This window comes from Lagenorhynchus albirostris, chromosome 3 (assembly GCF_949774975.1).
Source record: "Lagenorhynchus albirostris chromosome 3, mLagAlb1.1, whole genome shotgun sequence".
Lineage (NCBI taxonomy): Eukaryota > Metazoa > Chordata > Mammalia > Artiodactyla > Delphinidae > Lagenorhynchus > Lagenorhynchus albirostris.
The window spans coordinates 162593544-162618265 of record NC_083097.1 but is presented as its reverse complement, the minus strand read 5'-3'; the positions used below and the strand labels follow the sequence as shown (position 1 = coordinate 162618265).

Below are 24722 nucleotides of genomic sequence, written 5' to 3'. Positions count from 1 at the left end.
TTTTTCAGACTTTGACCTTGACCCACAGAAAATAGTTAACATTGTGCTCCAAGGATACACACAGCAACACTTTTAGTAAATTTTACTTAGCCTTACTTTGTAACTCCACAGCCCCAGGTGGAGTGGTTTGGCTGATGAGCCATTTCCCCACAATTCACAGAAAAACATAGACTCTTCCCTCCCTGAGACTGTGGTGGACTTAGGAACATAGGTCCAGACAGCTGCTGGGTGGGGTGCAGGTTGTATACAAGTCCAGAGGCAGAGCAGTGAATTGGCTTGTAGACCTGAGACGAGCTAGCCTCCCCAAGCCAAGGAGAGCTGGCTCATCCAGTCTCCTGCCCATCGTGTCACTTCCTGTTTGGGCCTTCCTCTACTTCAGTGGTTCTCAGCTGGGGGCAGTTTTGCCCCGCAGGGCACATTCAACAATGTCTAGAAATGGTTTTAGTTGTCACAACTGCCGGAAGAGAGGGAAGTTCTACTGGCGTGCTGTTGGTAGAGGGACTGGAGATACTGCTGAACACCCTATAGTGCACAAGACAGCCCCCCACCTCCACCCCAGCGTAGGATGATCTGGCCCTGAATGTCAGACATGTGGCAATGGGAAACTGACCGTCCTCAGGCTGTATTTAAAGGGCACCCTGAAAAAAGGGGTTATCTTGCACTCCTCTGCTCCAGGAGAAGAGGTTCCTTTTGCATTACCCAGACAGAGGGAATCCTCAGTCTGTCTGTGCCCCAGATTCCTCATCTGTAAAATGGGAGTGATGAGACTAGTACCTACGTGACAGGAGTGTGGTACGAAGTAATGTATTTAACAAGTGCCAGCTCTTACTACTGGCATGAGCCCAGCGTGGGCACCCAGCAAAGGGATGGCTACTGAGCGCCCCCCTCCCGGAGCTCAGCATCCTCCTGAAGCTCGGGCTGTAGCTGAGGGAGACCCAGGAGGACCCCGGCATGGACCCTGGGCCTGCTGCTGCTGTCCTGCGCCAGGCCTTATGAATGACGACGGCTGGCGGCCCGGAGACCTATGACCCGCGGCGCTTGCCGCGCCCCTCCCCCGCTGGCAGGTGGACAGCGGCTGCGCCGGGGTTGGGGTGGGGGGGCCGCGGCGCCAACCTTGGCTGGCCGGCAGCCGCTGCAGCACTGAGCGGGGGCGGGGGACTGCGGCGCGCACGGACCCGGGCGAGCGCCCGCCTGGACCGCCTTCTGGGCCTCGGAGCGCGGCTCCGCCGCCGCCCGCCAGCCTCCGCCGCCCCGCCGGGCGGGCCCGGGCAGCAGACTGCACCTCCGCCCCGCCCTCTCACCCCCGGATTGACACTGAACGTTCTGCCGGGGGCTTGCCGGACAGCGCGCCTCCGCCAATTGGCGGCCTCGCTGGGCGGACCCCAGACCCTGTCGCGAGCCTCGGCCAATCAGACGCGTAGGCCCGCCCAGCTGGGGCCTCGCAAGCGCGCGAGTGGCCAGGCGTCCTAGGGGCGAGTCATGGGGCCGAGAGCCTATGGCAGCACGGGAGGGTCACGGAGAACCAATGGGCGGCGGCGCAGCACCGTCAGTCAGGGCGGCCTAGGCCAATGAGCTGCGGGCTGCGGGGGCGTCACGGACAGCAGCAGCGGACTTGGGCTGAGGTTCCCGGGCGGGCGGGCGCGGAGAGACGCGGGAAGCAGGGGCTGGGCGGGGGTCGCGGCGCCGCAGCCAGCGCAGCCAACCCGAGGGGCCGCCGCCGCCGCCGCCCAGCGCGCTCCGGGGCCGCGGGCCGCCTCCAGCACCCGCCGCGCCGCAGCTCCGGGACCGGCCCCGGCCGCCGCCGCCGCGATGGGCAACGCCGCCGCGGCCAAGAAGGGCAGCGAGCAAGAGAGCGGTGAGTGCCCGGGCCGTGACCCCGATCCCGGCCCCGCGCTGCCAGCCCCCTCCCTATCCATCACTGCCTGGCCCCTCCCCCTACGCGCCCCCCCATTTCTCTCTGCTTACCCCTCAGCGCCCCTTCCCCTGCCTGTCCAAGGTTGGGGCCCAAGGCCCGCAGATGGCCCCGTAGGAGCCCCCTTGCCAAAGACCGCCCCCCACTGCAAAGACTGTGCTCCCCCCCAGCTGTCACTGCCAACCATGGTACGTATGACCGCTGGGGCCCCACATGGGGCCCTGTCACCACCCCACTGTCTCCTCTCCTGGTCCCTCTCCCCAGATTCTAATCCCTCCACTTCCTCACTCACCTCTTACACAGATGTGACCCACTGCCAAACCCCGACCCAGGCCTCTGCCAGTCTGGGAGTGCTATGGGGTATGCCTCCACCCCGCAGGGACCTTGGCCACTTGGTGACCACACCCCTCCCCCCCTCCAGCCCCCGCCATCTTTCTCCTGCCCTTCCCCTCTTCACCTTATCACAGCCCCCCTCCAAACCCACTCTGTCCCCTTTGAGCACTTCCCAGAGCCACCTCCAGCATTGTTTTTCTCTTCTGTGTCACTTGGCATGGGGGACAGGATCTTTCTGGGTCCCTCTGCCCCTCTCTCACTCTGTCACTCTGCTTCTCTGCTGTGCCTCCTCCTCCAAGCAAGCGTCTGTCCCTGGCTGGGGTAGCAGACTGTTTATGAACCTAGAGAACTACTTCTGTGCTTCAAAAGCCAAGTTTGAGCCGATCTTGCTGGAATTCATTGCATCCTCTTTCCGGGGTTGGGGCGGGGGGGGGGTGTCAGCAGAGAGCCCCTTCCCATCTCCTGCTGTTCCGTGAGCTCTAGGCTCCTTGGAGGGCCCTTCAATAAATGGTTGTTTCACAACTGAGGCTCTGTCATTCACCCAGTCCCCCAGGCTTCTTCACCCGCTCCTGGCTTGGGATGAAAAGTAGAGGATGAAGAGGGTCTGGGTTTAGCAAGGCTCATTCAGCTTGAGCTGGGATGGTGAGAAGGAGGTATCAAGGGATGGCAGTTGGGAAAAGAAGTGGTTGACATCTAATGACTTGCTTTGCCAAGAGACAAACAGATTCTGATCATTCCCAGCGTTCAGCCAGAGAGGGGACTATTTCCCCCTCAGCTCCCAAATATATTGGCCTTTTCCAGCCAGCCGGGGAAAGAGATTCTTTATCTGGAAATGCCTTCAGAAATGGTCTCCAGCCCCTTCCTCAAGTCCTCCAGCTCTTAAATTGTCATCACTCCAGGCCTAAAGCTGGACCTCAGCTAGGATCCCCTTCCAGTTACCCAGAAATAGAGTTGAAAAGGAATGGCCACATCAAAATACGCTCTTCCCAGTTACTGGTCTCAAACCCCAGTGTCTGAGTTCCCTGAATGCTCCCTCCCAGAAAGACCCAGGCATGAAAGCCAGGGAACTTTATTCCCACCCAGACTCAAATGGCAGAACTCGGAGTCACTGAGCAACCATGGAGAGGCCTGACATGTCACCGATGGGTGGGGGACGGGAAGGCAAGTGCCTGTAGCTGAGCGCTTGATGACAGAGGAGCAGGTGGGTAGTGACCAAAAAAGGTCTGGGCATGAGCTTGGAGGGGACTAGGCAGAGGGGGAGGGGCCGGGCCCCCAGCAGGTGAGACCGGCTGAGAGGTGGAAGGTGGAGGCAGGCAGCTGTACATTGCAGTGGCTCAGTTGAAAGTTGGGGAGATGACATAGTCCTGGAAAACTTTCAAGGCGTATCAAACACATGCAGTGGGGAGTGGGGGTGGAAAGCCACACAAGGAAAAGGAGCCCTAAGGAAAAGATCAGAGGCTTCGGAAGGAACCACTAATTCAGAGCACAGGCCGGACACCCAGGAATGGACTATCAAGGTGAAACAGAGCCACTGTTTATTGGGCATCTGGGATGTGCCAGGCTAAATGGTCTCCACAGATCTATCTGCTCGAGTGATTTTTCATAGCGGGCTGTTATCTGAATTTTCCAAACAAGCTCTCTGAGTTTGACATAGATGATGCCACAGAGGCAGGCTTCACATCCAGATCCACCTACCAGACAACTTCCTGGACCCCAGGGTTTCCCAACTCAAACATTCTCAAGCCGCCTCCCTGATTTTTACTATATGCACTTCTATTTTGTTAACTTAAATAAAAATTTTGACTCGCTTTTGTTCAGATGTAAATTTTGATCTGTCCTAAGCAATATTATAAAAGAAATCACAGGATTGCTGTGCCAGTGATATTCTCTCTGATATGCATTAAAATACAATGTAACTAGAAAAGTGAAACATCCCTAAAATCATTTCATGCCCCGCCAGTGGGACCTATGTCACACTTTGGGAAAGGCCCTAAGCTGTACTTCCTTCCAGAGGCTTGCACGGGCTCTCAGAGAAGGAACTAGGATGAGGCAGGGAGCCCCTCTTCGCTTCAAATCTCCAATTCTGAGAGGATGGAGTTAAGACAAAATTTGCCTTCTTGTAACCAGGGTCGGCTGGGGGTGGGGTAGTAGTAGCCAGGCCAGCCTGCAGGGGGCACCTGAATTTCATCTGCCAGATGTCAGCCCTACTGGAGTAAGGAAGATGACTGAACCTTAGTAGGCACCAGTTCAGCATCCCGCAGCCCCCTATACTACCGGCTCCATGCCGGGGCAGGACAGCATTGGCTTCCTCCCGAGAGGGTAGGGATCCAGAATGAGCCCTGGGGTGGGGTGAGGGAAATCTGTACCCAAAGTTGCCAGAGCCGTTGGCAGGGGCCTGGGTAAGATGCTAAGAGGGCAGAGAAAAACAAGACCAAGCCCTGGGCCCCGAGCAAGCTGGAGGAATTGAGAGAGGGCAGTGGCCTCAAGAGGCCCTGGGACAGGCGGCCAAGTGGGGCTCAGGCCTTGGCTGCCCTGACCAAAGGCACCCCTGAGAGCTGGTCCATGGGAGAAGGGACAGGTCTGGTGAGAAGGAGCCCTCCAGATACCATCCCCCCCCCAGGTCCCAGGGACAAGCAGATCCAGTCTCCGAGAGTGAGAACTGCCCCCCAAGAGGTCCCTAAATGGGAAGAATTGTGGCCCTCTAACGTACTACAGAAGTCCCAGAGGGCCAAACACTGTCTGTGCGTTGGCAGTTGTATGGGTGCCCAAGAGGGTCATGCCAAGGCAGCTTTTCCTTTAGCCCAACCAGGCTTACAGAAGCTTGAGGGTCCTCTCTGCCCCTTCCCTGCACCCCCACTGGCCCCAGGTTGGCTTTCTTTTCCTGACACCACCCCGCAACTCCCTGGCTCCCCCTATAGGCAGGGCTTTGGGGATGGGCAGCCAAGCTGGTGCAGCTGGTCTCATGAGCCTTCCCAGCCACCATAGTCCTGGTGACCTGAGAGGAAGACTTGAGTGATGGCTTCCAACCCCAGCAATGGTGAGGCTGAGCCCTGTTGCTATAGCAACTTACCAGGCACTCTCTGACACTCAAGTCAGGGAAGGACTGCAGTAGAGTTTAGGGAACAGGTGAAGAGGAAAAGTGTGGACCCCTGGCTGGCCCTAGAAACCCTCCCTTACTAACAACCCTGAGCTGGGGGGCCTGGGGAAGAGCAGGCGAGATGGGTGGTTCAGTTCAGACACGGAGGGGATGGTCACCCAGAGCGGGGGTCCAGCTCAGAGCCGGGCAATGGGGTAGTCCAGCTCAGTGTTGAGGTTCAGCTCAGATTGGGGGTTGGTCCAGCTCAGTGATGGAGTCCACGTCATAATGGACAGTGGCCCAGTATAGAATGAGGGTCCATCAGACTGCGGGTCGGTCCAGTCCAGTGTTGGGGTCCAGCTCAGGCTGGGGGATGGTCCAGTCCAGGGCTTGGTTTTCCGGCCCCAGAATTTCCAGGACAACCAGGTTTCGGGGAGCAGCAGGTCCTGAGATTGTTGTCTGGGGGGGTCTGAGGCTGGGCTCCTGCCTCCTGATGGGGCCCTGGCTTTTTGAGGGATGCTCTCTCTGTGAGCTCCAATTGAATCCGGACCACGGTGGAGGCTGGCACCCCTCCTGTGGGAGACATGGGCCGGCTGACAAGCTCTAAAGACAGCAGCCAGCTGGGTTTCCCTTCTCTGCCACTTCCTGTTGTCAGCAGGGGCCATGGGTGCCAGGCACTCTCGGGAGAAGCTGCCACTGACCCTCCACTTCTTTTGGGATCTGGAAAGAAGGAGGAAGATGGTCAAGGCTGCCTCCCCCTCCCCCACCCCGGGGTTTAGCGTTTCGTTTCCGGTTTGGACTTGCATGGCTGAGAGCAGAGCCAAGCACAGGGCAAGGTTTGATAGAGGCCAAGGACATCCCAGGATGCCATTCCCCCCTCCGCCCCTGCATAGAAGCAAGACAAAGTCAGATGTACCCATTTCTTTCTCAAAGTAGCAGAATTTGGGGGCTCCAGGTTCAAAGAGCACTTGGGGGAGGAGATAGGGTAGCTCTCACTGCCCCCCCCCACTCCCGCCTTTCTCTCCAGCTGCTCTTGCGGCTAATTAACGGAGCTCTGGGGCCTCTTTGGCCCCCAGGGAGGCCCCAGCTGCTGCCTGGGCCTGAGCCTTAACTCCTTCCCCTCTGCCCAGTGGGCACTGCCCTGGGCACATTGGGTGTCATCCTCAGGGTAGTCCAGCACCCACCGAGAAAGGCAGGGCCTGGCAGCCCGGGAGCAGTGTAGTCTGTGGCACGGCAAGTTAGCTTTAGCACCCCACCCCCAGGGCAGGCAGGCCAGCCTGAGGAGGGACACCCTCAGGACAATCTTCCCACCACCTCCTGCCAAGGAGGGGCCTTTACAAACCTTGGCCAGCGGGAGCAGGTACCTTTAAATGCTTCCCTGGCAACCAGCTCCTCCTCCCCTGTCCCCCGAGGCCTTCCCGAGGAAGCCAGCTCCGAGGCTCTGCGTAGTCCCGGTTTCCCTGCAAAGGGAAGGTTCCAGGAGAGCTTAGGGAGGCCTGGGATGGATCTGGGGTCAGGTAGAGGCTGGGGCGGGGACTCAGGGACCACCTTCCAGCTGTGGCTGCAGCTGCTTCCCTGGGGCCATGTGATTGCCGCTTCCTGGGCTACCTGCGCTGCGGCCTCTGGGCACCTAAGCAGAGCCAGCACCCTGAGCCTCGCTGGCCAGGGGTAGATGGGCCCCAGATCACCCCACCCCACTCTACCCCCCATTTTGCCCTCTGCTGGAAGAGGCAGGAAGCAGAGGTGAGTATGGGGGCTCCTGGCTGGGGTTCCCCCCATCATTATCCCTCTTTATCTGCCCACTCTTTCTGGTACTGCCACACCCTGTGCCCCATCCCCAAATCTGGCAAGCTGATAGCACCAGAGAGCACACAGCCTGGGCCCTTCAGCATTTCGAAAGGCCAGAACAGGGCTGTGTCAGAGTCAAGGCACCGTGTGGAGCCTCCTAGTGGGGTACCAGCAGACAGACAGACCCACCAAGGCGGGAAAAACAGGACATGGCAGTTCTCAGGGATTTTGCTGAGAGCAAAAGAGGAAGCAGGACCAGGCTTTCTCCTGGGTTCCTCTTAAACTCGCTCCTCTCTGCCTTTCTGGGTGAGTGACAGTAGAATCCCAAGAGGGTGCCTTCACCCCCACCTTCATCCAGAATTCAGTGTGTACGTTTGGAGGTTTCCAAGGAATGTGTTGTGTGTCAAGAAAGATTCTGCCAGAGAAAGCATTGGATGTGGTGCAGCCCCCAGGTTCAGGGAGGCCTCAGACAGTTGGTGGCTCAGCCAGGCACCAGCCTAGGACTCTCGGCCATTCCTTGACCACCCCCTCTCCGCCTGGTCATTCTTTGTAGGGCTTTCCTAGCCCACAGTCTCTCCTCCATCTGCCACGCTTGCAGCTCCATGGAAGGCTCTTCTCTGCAGATGCTGAGGGAGAGCCTTGCGGGTGATGGGGGGCGGGGGGGTGGCTACTCAAAAGGCTGTGGGGGTTCCTGGCACTGCATATGGGTGAGATAGGCAGATACCTGACAGGCAAGGCCAAAGTACCAGTGTGCAGGACCCCTCAGGGTGGCATCCGTCCCAGGAACATCAGGGTTGAGGACAGCTCTGTCCATGGGCCATCCTGGTGCCCTGCAACCAGTCAGAAGCAAAGCAGTTAACCTCGTGGGCAGTGGGGTCCGGGAAGTGATCTGAGACCAGTCTTCTCATGGGTACAATGAGAGTAATAGCAGCTCTGAGCCATCAGTGTAGGAATTAAGCATGGAAAGCACTCAGCACAGAGCTGGCACTCAGGGAGGGTCCCTGAACAACAGCGCGCCTGACCTCAGGGGACGGTTACAAGGACACGTCCATACCGTAAGAATCCATCAGGTTGAGCACTTAAGATTTGAGCACTCAGTGCTCCTCCTGTATTTTACATCTCCATTTTAAAAACTACTTAAAAGCAAAATTAATAGCTGACATTTATATGGCACTAACCCCTGTGCCGGCCACCATCCAAACCCCCTTTGCCAAGATGAACTCATTCGGTCTTCACAACCACCCCACCAGGTCATTACTATTATTATCCCCATTTTACAGATGAGGAAAACCAAGGCCCAGAGGTGCGATCAGTTGCCTAAGGTCACATAGCTCATCAGGGACCAGGCTGGGATCTGAACTTGATCTTATCCCAGAATCCTGGCCCTTAACTGTGTTGCCGGGCTGCCTCTCCACATGGGCGGGAATGCCTGTTTTCAGGCCTCAGTTTCCTAGGGTGGTAAACAGAATGGTTAAAATGAAAGTTGACAAGTGAACCAAATGAGATAGTGGACGCGAAGCAGCAAGCCCAGGTTCCGCCAGGAAGTCTTCAATGTTAGCCAGACGGTGATGTTCGCCTTGGGGTGCTGAAGGGCCTGTAGGGGGCAGGCATCAGGCGAGGCTTCCCTTGAGCGAGCTCTGGAACGAGGGCCCCTCCATTGGCAAAGGTGGGAATGGAGCCAGCCGGGGGCCAAGGCAACAGCTGAACCCCCCAAGGGCGCCTGCTACCCGAGCCCCAGAGGCCTCCACCCTGGGCCGGCCTCCCCAGAGAAGGGGCCAGAGGAACAGCCAAATCCCGAGGCTATAAATACCTCAGCTGGCGTCGTCCCCTGGCCCTGGAATGTCAGTCAGAACTGGGGCGAGTGGGGGTGGGCTGGCCTGGGCGCCGCTCTCTGTCCCCCTGAGAGTGACCCCCGAATTGCCCTGTCCCCCATTTGGGACAGAATTGAGGCTGGACCCCACCTCTCTGTAGTAAAGGAGACCCCAGACCCCAGCCCAGATCAGGGCCCCCCCACCAGGCTACCGTCAGACTCAGCCAGGATACCCGAAGGCACTGGGAGAAGGTCAGGCTCTGGATTGAGACGACTGCACCCCACTTTCCACAAACCGGCCTCTCCCCAGGAATAGCCCAGGCCCGCGCCAACGAGATGGGGTCTCCATCTCACTCTCTCCTCTTTTCTTTTCAGTGAAAGAATTCTTAGCCAAAGCCAAAGAAGATTTTCTTAAAAAATGGGAAAATCCTGCTCAGGTAAGCCCCCTGGGTACAGAGCCCTGGGAGGGATAGCTGACAGCCCCCTGCCCCTCAACTGCATCCCTGTGCCATGGCTAGGATTTTACGGCCCTGTGGAGGGCTCCAGACCTGCCCTCATTCTCTCCCTAGATGCCCATGGGGGCACCTGATCACTCACTGCCAGGTTCCCCCACCCCACCAATCCCATCCAACTGGCAGCCCCTGCCCCCCAGGCAGCTGCCAGCAGCTCCTGGGCCCCAGGCCAGGGCCGGATCTGGCCCCTGCCACCAGCCTTGAGGAATGTACCCTCCGCCATCTTGTTTTTCCACCCCCTGTCCTCACCCCCCTAGCTCCACCTGGTCCCCAGGGCCCCCTCTGCTGGTTGCAGAGGGAACACCCCGAACTTTGGCCTAGCAGGCTAGACGGGGTGTCGGGGGGTGGTCCCTGACCCTCCAGACCCTTGTGCCCACAGAATACAGCCCATCTGGATCAGTTTGAACGAATCAAGACCCTCGGCACGGGCTCCTTCGGGCGGGTGATGCTGGTGAAGCACAAGGAGACCGGGAACCACTTCGCCATGAAGATCCTCGACAAACAGAAGGTGAGCCCAGCCCTGCCACGAGGCCCTGGTCCCAGCCACCAGGGCTTTGCCTGGGCTCTTCCCACCACCTGGAGTGGTCCTCCCACCTATCCACTCACCAGCTATCTCCTGAGCCTCCGTAATGTACCAGACCCAAGGGCGGGAAGGGTACCACGCTGCCTTCAGGAAGCTTTCCCAGGAGGAAAAGTACCCTAAGACGTAAAGCCCACACGGGCTCAGACACCTAGCCTGTATCGAGGAAGCCAGAAGTCTTCCTGGGGGAAGCGATGTTTACACAGACCTTCTTTCTGTAAATATTTTGTTTCTGAATTTTATTTTATTTTATCATACAGCAGGTTCTCATTAGTTATCCATTTTATACATATTAGTGTATATATGTCAATCCCAATCTCCCAATTCATCACACCACCCCCTGCCCTTTGTAAATTTTTTTTTTTTTTTTTTTTTTTTTTTTTTTGCGGTACACGGGCCTCTCACCGCTGGGGCCTCTCCCGTTGCGGAGCACAGGCCCCGGACGCGCAGGCCCAGCGGCCATGGCCCACGGGGCCAGCCGCTCCGCGGCATGTGGGATTCTCCCGGACCGGGGCACGAACCCGTATCCCCCGCATCAGCAGGCGGACTCCCAACCACTGCGCCACCAGGGAAGCCCCTGTAAATATTTTTGAAACCCTACTTTTTGCCAGGCGATGCTCTAGAGCAGCACCATCCAGGAGACATATCACACAAGCCACATACGGTTTTAAATTTTCTAGAATCCTCATTTTATTTATTTTTATTTATTTGGTAGCACTGCGTGGCTTGCAGGATCTTAGTTCCCGAGCCACGGATCGAGCCCTGGGCCCCCGGCAGTGAGAGCATGGAGTCCTAACCACTGAACCACCAGGGAATTCCCTAGAATCCTAGTTTTAAAAGTTTAAAAAAGGCAGAATTCATTTTAACAATATGTTGTAACTAAGCCAGTATATCTACAATATTATCATTTAAATGTATGTATCCAGTGTAGAAATATCCTTAATGAGACATTTTACATTCTTTTTTTCCGTACTAAGTCTTAGAAATCCAGCGTGCATTTTACACATATAACACGTTTCTATTCAGATGTTAATTTTCACTGGAAAGACAAGAAAAAGTAGAGAAATTGAAAAAGCAGATTCACATAGCCCAGGTTGTTCCAAACAGGCTTGAAAGTTGTCTGGTAACTGTGCCAAGTATCAGTTTTTAAATTCTCTTTTTTTTTAATTTCTTTATTTCTTTCTTTATTTTTGGCTGAGTTGGGTCTTCGTTGCTGTGCATGGACTTTCTCTAGTTGCAGCGAGCGGGGGGTACTCTTCTTTGCGGTGCACAGGCTCTAGGCACGAGGGCTTCAGTAGTTGTGGCACATGGGCTCAGTAGTTGTGGCTCACAGGCTCTAGAGTGCAGACTCAGTAGTTGTGGCACACGGGCTTAGCTGCTCCACAGCATGTGGGATCTTCCCAGACCAGGGCTCAAACCCGTGTCCCCTGCATTGGCAAGTGGATTCTTAACCACTGTGCTGCCAGGGAAGTCCCTAAATTTTCACTATATATATATATTTTTTTCTTTTTTTCTTTTTGTCTGCCTTGGGTCTTCGTTGCTGAGCGCAGGCTTTCTCTAGTTGCAGAGAGCAGGGGCTACGCTTCGTTGCGGTGCGCGGGCTTCTCAGTGCGGTGGCTTCTCTTTGTTGCGGAGCACGGGCTCTAGGCGCAAGGGCTTCAGTAGTTGTGGCGTGCGGGCTCAGTAGTTGTGGCGCACGGGCTTAGTTGCTCTGCGGCATGTGGGATCTTCCCAGACCAGGGCTCAAACCCGTGTCCCCTGCGTTGGCAGGTGGATTCTTAACCACTACGCCACCAGGGAAGCCTTAAATTTTCATGTTAGATTCTTCAAATTTTAAACTTGGTTCCCCAGCCAACGAACCACATTTCAAGTACTCAGCAACCATATGTGGCTAGTGAGGAATCTACTGGACAGTGCAGGTATAGACCCAAAGGATGTAGCTGTGAGCAAAGCAGAAAAAGCCCCAGTGCAGTGGGGCTTAGAGCTGACCAAGGGGCCAGGCTGCCTGCGTGTGACAGGCTGGACTGATGTTGACTAGCTGCATGTGAAATTGGGCACGGCACCCTCCCTCTCTGCATCTGGGCTTCCAAACTTGCATGCTCCCATTGCATACCCCTCAGGGCTCCTGTCAGAGAGTGTGAGACGGCTGCTGGGGACAGCTGAGGGCTGAGGAGGAATTAGCCCTGGGTTCAAGTGGTTGTGGGGGGCGGGGTGTCCTCTAGATGCAGGGAAGGTATTTCTAAATCCCCCACCCCTTGGGTGCTACTCCCACCTGTCTGTTTGGTTTCAACTCAGCTGCCCCTTCCTCCAGGAAGCCTTCTCTGACTCCCCAGGCTTCACCGGATGCCTTATCTGGGCATCCACAGGCCCCAAGCTTCCCCCACCACAGCTCTGACCCCTGTGGCCTGGTGACTCATGTGTTCCTGCCCTGAACTGCATGCCATGTGGGGACAGGCACCCAGCCCAGGGCTTGACAGGCCCCAGGCACTCAAACGATTCTGGACGGAGGACCCAGCCCGGCCCTGGCACATCTACTTTTGGGTGGCAGGGAAGAAAAGAGCTCTCTCACACCCGCTCCTCGCTCCTCTCCCACCCCTGCAGGTGGTAAAGCTGAAGCAGATCGAGCACACCCTGAACGAAAAGCGCATCCTGCAAGCGGTCAACTTTCCGTTCCTTGTCAAACTCGAGTTCTCGTTCAAGGTGGGGTCCCAGCGGCCGCAGACCAGGGCCACTGCCGGGTGGCGCAGCCTCTGTGTTCCCAGAGCTGGGGCTCAGCCAACCACAACCAGTGGTTGCCCGAAAAGGCAGACCCACTGATCGGGGAGCGGTGAAGAAGGCCCCCGGGGGTAGAGGGCAAGTCAGCCTGGGGCTCTCATAGACCCCAAGTTCAGCTGGGCCTGCCAACTTATAGCTTGATAACCTTGGGCAAGTCCCCCAACCTGGATAACATCCCTCAAAATCATCGATCCATTTACAGCAAGAACCTGACACACAGCCACAAACTGCCGCTCAGCCTGGGTTCAAATCCCAGCCTTGCACTTCCTGGCGGTGTGACCCTGGCAAGAAACTTCACCCCCATGAGCCTTAGTTTCTTCATCTGTAAAATGGGGATCATGGCAGGCCCCACGTGGTGGGGCTGCCATGACAGTTCCAACCGCATCATGAGCACCCTGCGTGAGCTGTTTTGAGTGCCGTCCTAAGCCATGACTGTGAGAGTTGGGAAAGGCCCCTCGGGGCCTGTGACCCCAGCAGTCACAAGGACCCCAGGCTTTGTTTAAGGCTCTGCTGCCACCATCTTGAAATTCATAATCATTTTTTTAACAAGGGGCCTCACTTTTATTTTGAGGGGGGGACTCACAAAATCTGTAGCCCATCCTGGTCCCATTTGACAGATGACAAAACTGTGGCCCCAAGAGCCTTGCTCAAGACAGTCACAGACAGGAGCCACCACAGAGTTCTCTCTGCAGCGCAGGCATACCAGCCAGGTCCCTGATGTACCTCTAGCCAGCCCTCACTTTTGGCCCCCGTAAGCAGGATCATGGCTGCCCCTTCTTTCTCACGGGCAGAATGAAATGAGACAGGTAATCAGTGAGCACAGTGCCTGGCGCTTGGAACGCGCTTCACATGGGAACCAAAATTGTTGTTGTCGCTTTGTGTCTGACACCTGCCTTCAGGTGGGGCCTGGGGCTTGGGGAGTGGGGCCCTGATCAGCTGCTGCTTCCCGCAGGACAACTCAAATTTATACATGATCATGGAGTACGTGCCTGGTGGGGAGATGTTCTCACACCTGCGGCGGATCGGGAGGTTCAGGTGAGCCCGACGCCCTCTGCCACCCTGGGCCTGGGGTGTGCATGGGTGTCGTCCGTGGAAGTGGCCTCTTCAGGTCCCTGTGGGTTCTTGTTCCCCCGAGCTGAGGAATCTACGATGTCTCAGCCACCACGAAACAAAACAAACACGGTGACTTAGGCGTCACCATGTAAGTGGGCAATTTCGTGTCATTTTAAAATTTGTGCTATCTTATTTATATAGATGTGCACTTTACATACAATAAAGTGCACAGGTTTTCAATACCCTGTTCCATGAGTTTTGACAGCTGCATTCACATGTGTAACCACCACCCCAGAAAATTCCCTCAAATGCCTTTCTTGGCAAATCACCACCCCAACAAAGGCAAACGTCCTTTCTGGCTTCAAACACCACAAATGTGTTTGGTCTGGGTCTGGACTTGATATAAATGGAATCACACAGTTCATATTCTTCTGTCCCTTTCTTCTCTTGCTTCACATAATCGTTTTGTGATCCAGCCACATTGTTGGGTATATTCATCGTTTGTCCTGGTGGTGGTGTTGGGTAGGATCCCATTATAGGAATCTATCACAATCTGTGATTCCATTCCTCTATGGATGGACATTTGGGCTCTTTCCAGTTTGGGGCTGTATACGAATAAGGCTTCTCTGCTGATGCATTTTAATCGCTGGGCTGGAGGCAGCTCGATAGGCCCACCTGCTGGACCATTAGGGGGTGGGCAGGTCCTGCTGGTGTGGCCACCCACTCTCACCCATCCTCTCCCTGCTTGTCCCCATCAGTGAGCCCCATGCCCGCTTCTACGCAGCCCAGATCGTCCTGACCTTTGAGTACCTGCACTCGCTCGATCTCATCTACCGGGACCTGAAGCCGGAGAACCTCCTTATCGACCAGCAGGGCTACATTCAGGTGCCCACTGGGCTGGGCGAGGGGCAGCCCCAGGTGGCCACAGCCTGAACCCTCCCACCCTCCCGGCCAACCGCCCATTCTTGTGCCCACAGGTGACAGACTTCGGTTTCGCCAAGCGTGTGAAAGGCCGCACCTGGACCTTGTGCGGCACCCCCGAGTACCTGGCCCCCGAGATCATCCTGAGTAAAGTAGGCGCTTCCCTACCCCTCCCACCGCTCTGAGGCCTGCTCCACTGCCGGCGGCCCCCTCCTCACCCTTCTCCCCTCACCTGCTCCCCTCCTCTCGCTCCAGGGCTACAACAAAGCTGTGGACTGGTGGGCCCTGGGGGTTCTCATCTATGAGATGGCCGCTGGCTACCCGCCCTTCTTCGCTGACCAGCCCATCCAGATCTATGAGAAGATTGTCTCTGGGAAGGTGAGGCCCGGATATGGGGGCTCAGGCCTAAGCCTGACCCTTCCCTGCCTGTCCTGCTCACTGTGGAGCCCTGATCGTCATTGTCAGAACAGCCTAGGGAATTCCCTGGCGGTCCAGTGGTTCGGACTCTGAGCTTGCTTCCACTGCAGGGGGCACAGGTTCGACCCCTAGCTGGGGAACTAAGATCCCGAGTGCTGTGTGGGGCGGCCAAAGAAAAACAGAAAAAGAACAATCGAGAAGTTGATCAAGTCAGGCCAGGTGGTGAAGCCAGGCACACGCAGTACGCTAACTGAGGCTACCACTTCACACAACCTCGCTGTCTGATTCTGGACCACAGTGCCCAAATCCTAAGGGTTTTCAAAACCCCAGGTCTCACCCAAACTCCTGCCCTGCCTGCCAGGAGGCTGGTCTCGTCTCTAGTCGGCCCCGTTAGCATGAATTTTCACAAGTTTCACAGCAAAAAAGCAAGCATGTTCAGTTCCCAGGTGCTACCCCAGACCCCTCCGGGGAGTCACTTTGGACATAAGGCCCTGCCTCCTTTCCCAAATGCAGACTTTCTAACTTGCAGGGTGTGGGTAAGGGGTGGCGGAACCGTTAGAGCCCCGGAGTGCATTAAGTACCCGCTGCCCCATGCACCCCCTCGGTCGTACCCCACCACTCTGAGGGAGTGAGGAAGCCGAGGTGCAGAGATTGGACATGTCTGGTTCAAGATCACACGGCAGCATCGTCTCAAAAGAGGTTGGGGACCCCACCTCTCACTGCAGCTCACCCACCTCACCAGGAGGACCAACCATCCCTCCATCTGGCCCAGGAAATGGTGTGAGTGGCTCCCAGCTCAGCCTAGGTGGGATGACCTGGCTCTAAGTCCCAGCTCTGCCACCCATCGGCTTTGAAACCTCAGGCCAATGTCTTCGCTTCTCTGAGTCTTATCCATCTCAGAACTGGGGAACTAGCCACTTGCCTCTCAGAGAGGTTGAGAGAATCACCACCTGCAAAGTGGGGTCACTAAAAAAGGGAAAGATGAGGTGTCTACCACCAGGCAGAACAGAAATTGCCAAGAAAATGGCCCAGAGTGGGGAAAAAAAAGAAGAAAAAGCCATAGAAGTTTTCGAGGCGGGAGAGAAATGAGCGTGACTCCCTTCTTTGTAGCATTTCACAGTTCCCACGCACCCTCAGCGGGATTATCTCCCTCATGCAGCCCTGGGATATCTGCCCCGTGCCAGAGAGGCAGGCACAGGCCCAGAGAGGTTAAGGGCCGTGGCCAAGGTCACACAGCATGGAAGAGGCAGAGCAGTGCTGGAAGTCGGTTCTTGCAGCTCTAAATCCAGTGACTGCTTGCATACAAAGCTGTGGACTCAAAGCATTTGGGGAAAGTTTCTGGAAGAGTTGAACTGAGCCTCAGAGAATGGAAGAGCCTTAGCTATGCAGAGAGAGAAATAGACAAACAATTATTTCTCTCAGAAGCATGAATATTTCCGAAGTCCCCAGACCCTAGCAGAGCTGCCTTAGGAAGCAGTGGCTAAGAATGCAAGTTCTGGGGTCCAGCAGACCCCAGACGGAACCAACTTGCCCTGCTCCTCTGAGTGATCTTGGGCAAGCTGTTTAATCCTTCCGAGCCTGTTTCCTCCTCTCAGGAAATAGATATGGGAACCTCTGGATTTCCCCGGCAATCCAGTGGTTAGGACTCCGTGGACTTCCACTGCCGAGGGCCTGGGTTCAATCCCTGGTTGGGGAACTAGGATCCCACAAGCTGCATGGTGCAGACAGAAGAATAAAATGGGAACCTCCTAGCTCTTACCTCTCCAGCAGCATCAGCATGGCTCAGGAAGTGGCTGGAAATACAGACTTTCAGGCCCCACCTGAATCAGATATCCCGAATCAGAAACTCCAGTGGGCCCAGCAAGCTGTTCTAACGGGATTCCGATGCACACTCTGGTTTGGGGTCCTCCACCCAATAAGACAATTGGATGGTGAAGGCAGTGTTCTGGGCTCCCCAAGCTCCAGATCAGTTTCCCAATCTGTCTGTGTTACCCCCTCTCCAGGTGCGGTTCCCGTCCCACTTCAGCTCCGACCTGAAGGATCTGCTGCGGAACCTTCTGCAGGTGGACCTCACCAAACGCTTTGGGAACCTCAAGAACGGGGTCAATGACATCAAGAACCACAAGTGGTTTGCCACGACCGACTGGATCGCCATCTACCAAAGGAAGGTAGGCCCCCCCTTCCCCTTGTGCTCTGAGGGTTTTGGAGGGGGGTGGGCAAGAGCCAGGGAGTATTGCCAATGGAGAGATGAAAAGGGAAGGGGAATTTGAAAATAGGCTGCGGGCTCTGGGTCAGTTTAGATAAGGCAACTTAGAGCATTGGGGGTATAGAAACAGAATTGTGGGGTCATTTGGCCACTCTGTGACCTTGAACAGACTTCCCTCTCTGCAATTTAGTTTCCCCGTGGGTGAATTGGCTATAATAAGATTCTTGGGTTGTTAAGATGAGTCCATACCCTAATGCTAAGATCAGGCCTGGGTCAGAGTAAGTGATCTCATGAATGTTAGCCCATTCGCATTTATTGTTGTAACGATGATTATGTTGACTGCTGAGGTGTGAATGGCTCTTGACCCCTCTCCAGGTGGAAGCTCCCTTCATACCAAAGTTTAAAGGCCCTGGGGACACGAGTAACTTTGACGACTATGAGGAGGAAGAGATCCGAGTCTCCATCAGTGAGAAGTGTGGCAAGGAGTTTTCTGAGTTTTAGGGGTGTGCCTGTGCCCCCATGGGTTTTCTTTCTTTGTTTCTTTTTTTTTTTTTTTTTTTTTTTGTGGTGGGTGGGAGGGTTGGATTGAACAGCCAGAGGGCCCCAGAGTCCCTTGCATCTAATTTCACCCGCCCCCGCCCCACCCTCCAGGGTAGGGGGAGCAGGAAGCCCAGATATTTGGAGGGAAACACCAGCTGCTCCCCCTCACCCCCTTCTCCCTCCGGGCCCCCCCCCGTCCCCCCTACTGCTTTTGCCTCCCTCCTCCCCCACAGACCCCCACCCTAGCCCATTTCTGCCTGTTTTAAACGAGTTTCTCAGTTCTTCCCTTCTTCAGGTCAGACCAGGTCTTGCTGGTGTGTCAGGGACAGGGTGTGGAAAGAGGGGCCCAAACTTAACTCCAGACACCTGCCCCCCACCCAAAAAAAAAAAAAACCACAGGCACCACTCTCTAAGGGCAAATGAATGAAAGGGTAACCTTCCCTTCAGAGCAATCTTGCCAGGGAAGGAAAGATTTTAGTGACATGTTCAGCGGGCTACTTAATACAATATTTTAAAAAAACAATTTACAATCTTATTTAAGTTCCACCAATGCCTCCCACGCTCCTTCCTCTCCCACCCCTTCCCATGCCCCTCCTCCCCAAATCCATTTTAACAAGGCTGGGAAGCAGACTGTAAAGGAAGGAGCTGGGGTTCCAACCTCTCCCCCAAGCTGCTAATCTCCCCCGACCCCCCTGCCCCCTCGGGGTCCCCTGCCAAGCCTGGAAGGGTCTCAGCCCCTTTAGGAAGTCCCCACTCCCTTCTGCCCCAACAGACCTGTCTTCACCCGTGGGCTTCGGGACCTAGACAAAGCAGCTGCCCCTCTCCCTGCCAAAGAGGAGTTGTCCCCTGAAAAGACAGAGGGGGAGCCCCGAGCCCAGGGTCTTTCCTCCCAGTAACACTCTCCCCAAACTTCTTAATTTTATTCTCAACTAGATTTTAATGTCCAGCCTCCTTTCAGTTGGGAAGGCCACCCCCGCAAAAGGAGGCCAAGCCCCCCCCACCCCGCAGACGGCCCAGAGTTCAAGGCCAAGGTTGCTGGGGAGGGGCTGCTTGTTTTATTCACCCAGGAGCCTCCGCCCCCACCCCTCCCATCCTGGGCGCTCCTCCTCTGCTTAGCTGTCCGCTGTCAATCACCCGTTCTCCCCGCCCCCCCATTGTGGTTTTTTTCTCTCAATAGAAAAGTCGGGAGTCACCCCACTCATCCCCATATTTGTCCCTCTCATAATTTCTCCCCATCCCAGGAGGAGCTCTCAGGCCTGGGGTGGGGCCCCGGGTGGGCGCGGGGGCGATTCAACCTGTGTGCTGCGAAAGACGCAACTTCCTCTTGAACAGTGTGCTGTTGTAAACATATTTGAAAACTATTATCAATAAAGTTTTGTTTAAAAAAAAAGTGTCGCTGGTGTTCCTGACTTCGGTCACCCACCCACACACCCCCAGGGGGTTGGAAAGGGAATTTCGGACCACAGCGTCCAGGCTGATCAGCACCTGGTCTGCAGTCCTTGTAAAACCGGGTTTAGCTGGAATTCTGCCACTCTCCCCGCCCCGCAGGAGAAGGGGGCGCCAAACTGCCCTCTGACCCCAGATTAGGGGTCCCCACATTCTGAGGCGCGCCCCCTCTGCGTCCAGCCAGAGGCCGAAAGGGCGGGCGCTCTAGGGAGAAGCTGGGGCCGGCGCGCCGGGAGGCCGAGCGGCGGCGGGGGCGGCCCTGGTAGGGGGGTATGGGGTGGGGGTGACGGTGCGCGCCCCCCTTCCCGCATCCTCCCCGCGGAGCCAAGCGCGCCCAAGGGGCGCGGAGGCGTCGGTGGTCCGAGGATCCCCGCAGCCCCGGCAGAGCGCGGTGGCCCGACCCACGGGCGGCGAGTTCCCGGTAAGTGCGGTCCCGGGAGCGGAGCGCGCCGGGGAGGCGTGGAGAGGGGGGCTGGGCGCCGGGGACGTCTGGGTCCCGCGCCCAATGGCTGGAGGGCGGCCGAGCACCGCCCGCCCGCCCCGCCCGCCCCCTCTCCCCTCCCCCAGGCGCTCCCCTCCCCCTCCCCCGCCTGCCGCTTTCCCCCGCCCCCGCCCCGGCGCCAACTCCGCGGCGCCTCCTTAAAAAGCGCGCGGGAGTTGTAAGGGGGGGCCGGAGCGAGCCTGAGTGAGCGAAAGCGCAGGGTAAAGGGGGCGGGCGGGGGGCCCGGGCTCCACCTTAAAAGCGGGCGCGTGGGGGTGGGAGGGAGGAAGGCGGGCGGCGGGGAGGAGGGAGGGAGGGAAGGAAGGGGGGCCGGAGTGTCCCGGGCGCAGGGCGCGCGTGCGGCGGCGGCGGCGGCGGCGGGGAGGGGCCGGCCGCGCCGCGCTCCCCTCCTCCCTCCTCGCATCCCCGGCCCCGCGCGCGCCCAGCAGAAGCGGGTCTGTGTGTGCGTGCGTGCGAGTGAGTGAGTGTGTGCATATATTTTTCTCTCTTTTCTTTCTCTCTCACTGTTTTTTCTCTCTCTCTCTCGCTCCCTCTCTCTCGTTCTTTTTTTTTTTTTTTGCAAAGAAACAGCAGCGCCGCCGCCGCTCCGCCGAGGCGCTGCGCCCCCCGGGGGGGGGGAGGCGGAGGAGGCGGGCAGCGGCGGAGGGAGGGGAGCCGGGGAGGGGGGCGCCGCGCTGGGAGGGAGGCAGCGCGCACGGTGCAGCCGGGCCGGGCGGGAGGCATGGCGGGGCCCCCGGCCCTACCCCCGCCGGAGACGGCGGCGGCCGCCACCACGGCGGCCGCTGCCTCGTCGTCCGCCGCTTCCCCGCACTACCAAGAGTGGATCCTGGACACCATCGACTCGCTGCGCTCGCGCAAGGCGCGGCCGGACCTGGAGCGCATCTGCCGGATGGTGCGGCGGCGGCACGGCCCGGAGCCGGAGCGCACGCGCGCCGAGCTCGAGAAACTGATCCAGCAGCGCGCCGTGCTCCGGGTCAGCTACAAGGGGAGCATCTCGTACCGCAACGCGGCGCGCGTCCAGCCGCCCCGGCGCGGAGCCACCCCGCCGGCCCCGCCGCGCGCCCCCCGCGGGGGCCCCGCCGCCGCCGCCGCCGCCGCGCCGCCGCCCACGCCCGCCCCGCCGCCACCGCCCGCGCCCGTCGCCGCCGCCGCCCCGGCCCGGGCGCCCCGCGCGGCCGCCGCTGCCGCCGCCACAGCGCCCCCCTCGCCCGGCCCCGCGCAGCCGGGCCCCCGCGCGCAGCGGGCCGCGCCCCTGGCCGCGCCGCCGCCCGCTCCCGCTGCTCCTCCGGCAGTGGCGCCCCCGGCCGGCCCGCGCCGCGCCCCCCCGCCCGCCGTCGCCGCCCGGGAGCCGCCGCTGCCGCCGCCGCCACAGCCGCCGGCGCCGCCACAGCAGCAGCAGCAGCCGCCGCCGCAGCCACAGCAGCCGCCGGAGGGGGGCGCGGCGCGGGCTGGCGGCCCGGCGCGGCCCGTGAGCCTGCGGGAAGTCGTGCGCTACCTCGGGGGCAGCGGCGGCGCCGGCGGCCGCCTAACCCGCGGCCGCGTGCAGGGGCTGCTAGAGGAGGAGGCGGCGGCGCGGGGCCGCCTGGAGCGCACCCGCCTCGGAGCGCTCGCGCTGCCCCGCGGGGACAGGCCCGGGCGGGCACCATCGGCTGCCAGCGCCCGCGCGTCGCGGAGCAAGGTGAGCGCGCCGCGGAGGGGGGCGCCGCGCGGTGGGCAGGTGCGGGCGAAGTTGGTAGCGGGGCGCGAATCCCGGTAGTAACCGGGCCGCAGGCGGCCGGGGCTTTGCGCTTCTTCCCGGCGGGCTCGGCGGGTGGTGACCTTGGCAAGTCACTTGATCTTCCCCAGCCTCAGTTTCCTCTGCTGTAAAACGCGACTTAATAACAGTAGCGACTCCTTGGGGTTGTTGAGCGAGTTTAATGAGATTTGGCTACTGAGGGCTTTATTAACACAGAGCCTGGCATGGAGTAAATGTGTAAAAGTTAGTCCGTGTTGATATTAAAGGTGGTAGTGAGGCACACCACTTGGTCCTGGATCCCAGGGATTGGGCCCAGGGCCAGAACAGCTACTAACCTTGCGTGCCTGTCGCCCTTGCACCAGAGAGGTGGAGAAGAGCGAGTGCTTGAGAAGGAAGAGGAGGATGAAGATGATGAAGATGAAGATGATGAAGACGAAGTGTCTGAGGGCTCCGAGGTGCCCGAGGGTGACCGTCCTGCAGGTGCCCAGCACCAGCAGCTTAATGGCGAGCGGGGCCCTCAGAGTGCCAAGGAGAGGATCAAGGAGTGGACACCCTGTGGACCCCACCAGGGCCAGGATGAAGGGCGGGGGCCAGCACCAGGCAGTGGTACCCGACAGGTGTTCTCCATGGCCGCCATGAATAAGGAAGGGGGATCAGGTAAGGACCCCGCCGGGTGGGGGAGGGTGCCTGGTGGGAAGGAACCGAGCCCCAAGACAAAACCACAGGCATATGCTTTTTATTTCCCAGCCTCTGCTGCCACTGGGCCAGACTCCCCATCCCCCGTGCCTTTGCCCCCAGGAAAACCAGCCCTACCTGGGGCTGATGGGACCCCCTTTGGCTGTCCGTAAGTTGGGGTGTTTGAGACACAGGGGTGCCGCCCAGGTGTGTATCACAGAACCAGAGAAGCATCACTGCTCACTGGTTCCCTTTGTTCCAACACAGTTCTGGGCGCAAGGAGAAGCCGGCTGATCCTGTGGAGTGGACAGTGACAGATGTGGTAGAGTACTTCACCGAGGCTGGCTTCCCCGAGCAGGCAACAGCTTTCCAAGAGCAGGTGAGTTCCTGACCCTCAACTTAGCCCCAGCGTTCCAGGGCCTTAGTGGGGGGGTGTGCTCTGACCCTGCTCGCTCGCTCGCGCGCGCGCGCTCTCTCTCTCTCTCTCCCTCTCTCTCTCTCTCTCTCTGTCCCACCCAGGAAATCGATGGCAAGTCTTTGCTGCTCATGCAGCGCACAGATGTGCTGACCGGCCTGTCCATCCGCCTCGGCCCAGCCCTGAAAATCTACGAGCACCACATCAAGGTGCTGCAGCAAGGCCACTTTGAGGATGACGACCCCGATGGCTTCCTAGGCTGAGCGCCAAGCCTCGCCCCTGCCCTAGCCCAGTCCCCACCTTACACAAGACCCCCAGAGTCTGGGAGCTGGTCGGGGACACTCTCAGCCCTCATCACAGATTCCAGTGAGGGGGCATGCCTACTCCTCTTTTCCCTGTGTCTCCCCAACACACACACCTCTGGCGCCCAGCACAGCCTGGACTCCCTGATAGAGGAGTGTCGGGTGGGACAGGGCCTACTTATTTCACCCCAGGAGGCCAACCCTCCCCCTCACCCAGTCTAGGACATTTTTGGAAAAGTAAAATGGGGGCTTCCCATCTTCCCTAGATCCTCTTCAGTTCAGCCAGATGTTTCCTATATAAATGTTTTATTCTGTCTGTTCATTTTGGTGGGTGGCCGTTCCCCCCTCCCCCACCACCCAGGCCCCTCCCCAGTCTGTCCCTGGCCTCCAGCCCCTGGGAGCAGCTGGGAGGGGGTCCCTGGAGCTTCCTTACCCCTCCCATTTCTTTCTGTTCATTGTCGCTCCAGCTGGCCGTATTGCTTTTTAATATTGCACCGAAGGTTTTTTAAATAAAATTTTAAAAAAAGAGAGAACAAAAACATGGCACAGCGTCCATTTTATGAATGTAGTCGGGGACGTGGAGATCCACACCAGCCTCCTGGGAGTCTTGGGTTAGGACAGAACTGTTTGAGGAGGGAGACAGGTAGTGAATGGGGCTGCCCCACAGCCAGCTAACTGCTCCAGGAGGACAGGAATATTTGCTGCTTCTGCCATCTCCCCATTCCCAGAACAGCGCTTGGGCACACAGTAGGTGCTCAAATACTTGTTAAGTGACTAGCAGTTAACTCTAGGCTTTACGGGCATTCTCTGGGTCTCACCACAGCCCCATGAGGCAGGGCTCGTGAAAAATCCACTTTACAGATGTGGCAACTGGCTCATCACGGCAAAGATGTTTGCTCGGGGTCACGCGGGGTGCAGCCTGACACCTGTCTGAGTTCTTTACCCAGAGTCTTTAAGTATAATTAATATGTTTGGCTTCATAGCTCTATTATCTGACAACCTTTGCATGTTACAAAGAATCCAGCCTACAACTGTTGGCGGGCAGGGGTCTGTTTTGGGCCCATGGTAGGGTCTCCAGGCCTCCTGGCCCGCTCCATAAAAGGGGCGGAAAGGACTGGGCCATCAGATGAGGTCATGGGATGGGAAAATTTTTCCAAGTGAAAATTTTTATTATTGTTAGTAACAACCACTACATCACAAGTGCTGCTAAGTTCTAATGCAGTTTCTCAACTCCATTAGTTTTTTTAAAAAATATACAGATTCCGTGTCCTGGGAGTCAGAGACTCAGCGAGTGGGGCGGGGCCGTCCTCGTTTTCTATACCTGCAACCCCCGGGGTTTGGACGCTCGGTAGAGACCCCTCCTCCCTAGGAAACCGCCTCAGAGAGTCAAATGCGCTGGCCCCAGGTCGCACCCCCAGGACACTGCCGCGCCAGCAGCGGCCCAGGTCGCCTCCCCCGGCGCGTACCCCACGGCCAGGTTCCGGGAGCGCGCGTGTGCGCGAGGCGCCGCGGCCGGGCCGCGCAGCGCGAGCCGGAACGGCTCGCCCCTCCTGCGTGTTGAAATTCAAATGAACTGAACTCCCTCCACGCAGCGCCGGCAGAGAGGTCGAGGCCCGGGTGAGATGGAGGGGGACGCGCTCCCAGCCAAGTCCGAGGTACCCTGGGCGGGGTCGAACCTGCGGCCAATGTGAGCAGCGGAGGCTTAAAGAGCTCTGGTCCCCGCC

At 58.1% G+C, this 24722-nt stretch overlaps 2 protein-coding genes across 3 annotated transcripts; both read left to right on the top strand.

The window, feature by feature from the left end:
• Positions 1 to 1718: 1718 nt before the first annotated feature.
• PRKACA (protein kinase cAMP-activated catalytic subunit alpha) lies at positions 1719 to 19313 on the top strand. 2 transcript variants are annotated; one of them, XM_060145015.1, is made up of 10 exons: positions 1719 to 1855; positions 9295 to 9356; positions 9811 to 9939; positions 12613 to 12711; positions 13739 to 13821; positions 14598 to 14724; positions 14817 to 14912; positions 15016 to 15138; positions 17181 to 17345; positions 17759 to 19313. In XM_060145015.1, the coding sequence occupies exons 1-10, from the start codon at positions 1810 to 1812 to the stop codon at positions 17882 to 17884; spliced, it is 1056 nt and encodes a 351-aa protein (XP_060000998.1). In that variant the 5' UTR covers positions 1719 to 1809; the 3' UTR covers positions 17885 to 19313. The 2 variants fall into 2 exon arrangements, with proteins under 2 accessions (XP_060000998.1, XP_060000997.1); XM_060145014.1 differs by lacking the exon at positions 1719 to 1855 and adding an exon at positions 8965 to 9171.
• Positions 19314 to 20521: 1208 nt separating this feature from the next.
• SAMD1 (sterile alpha motif domain containing 1) lies at positions 20522 to 23544 on the top strand. Its single transcript, XM_060145013.1, has 5 exons — positions 20522 to 21549; positions 21969 to 22263; positions 22354 to 22450; positions 22549 to 22660; positions 22801 to 23544. The coding sequence occupies exons 1-5, from the start codon at positions 20593 to 20595 to the stop codon at positions 22957 to 22959; spliced, it is 1620 nt and encodes a 539-aa protein (XP_060000996.1). The 5' UTR covers positions 20522 to 20592; the 3' UTR covers positions 22960 to 23544.
• The last annotated feature ends 1178 nt before the right edge of the window (positions 23545 to 24722 follow it).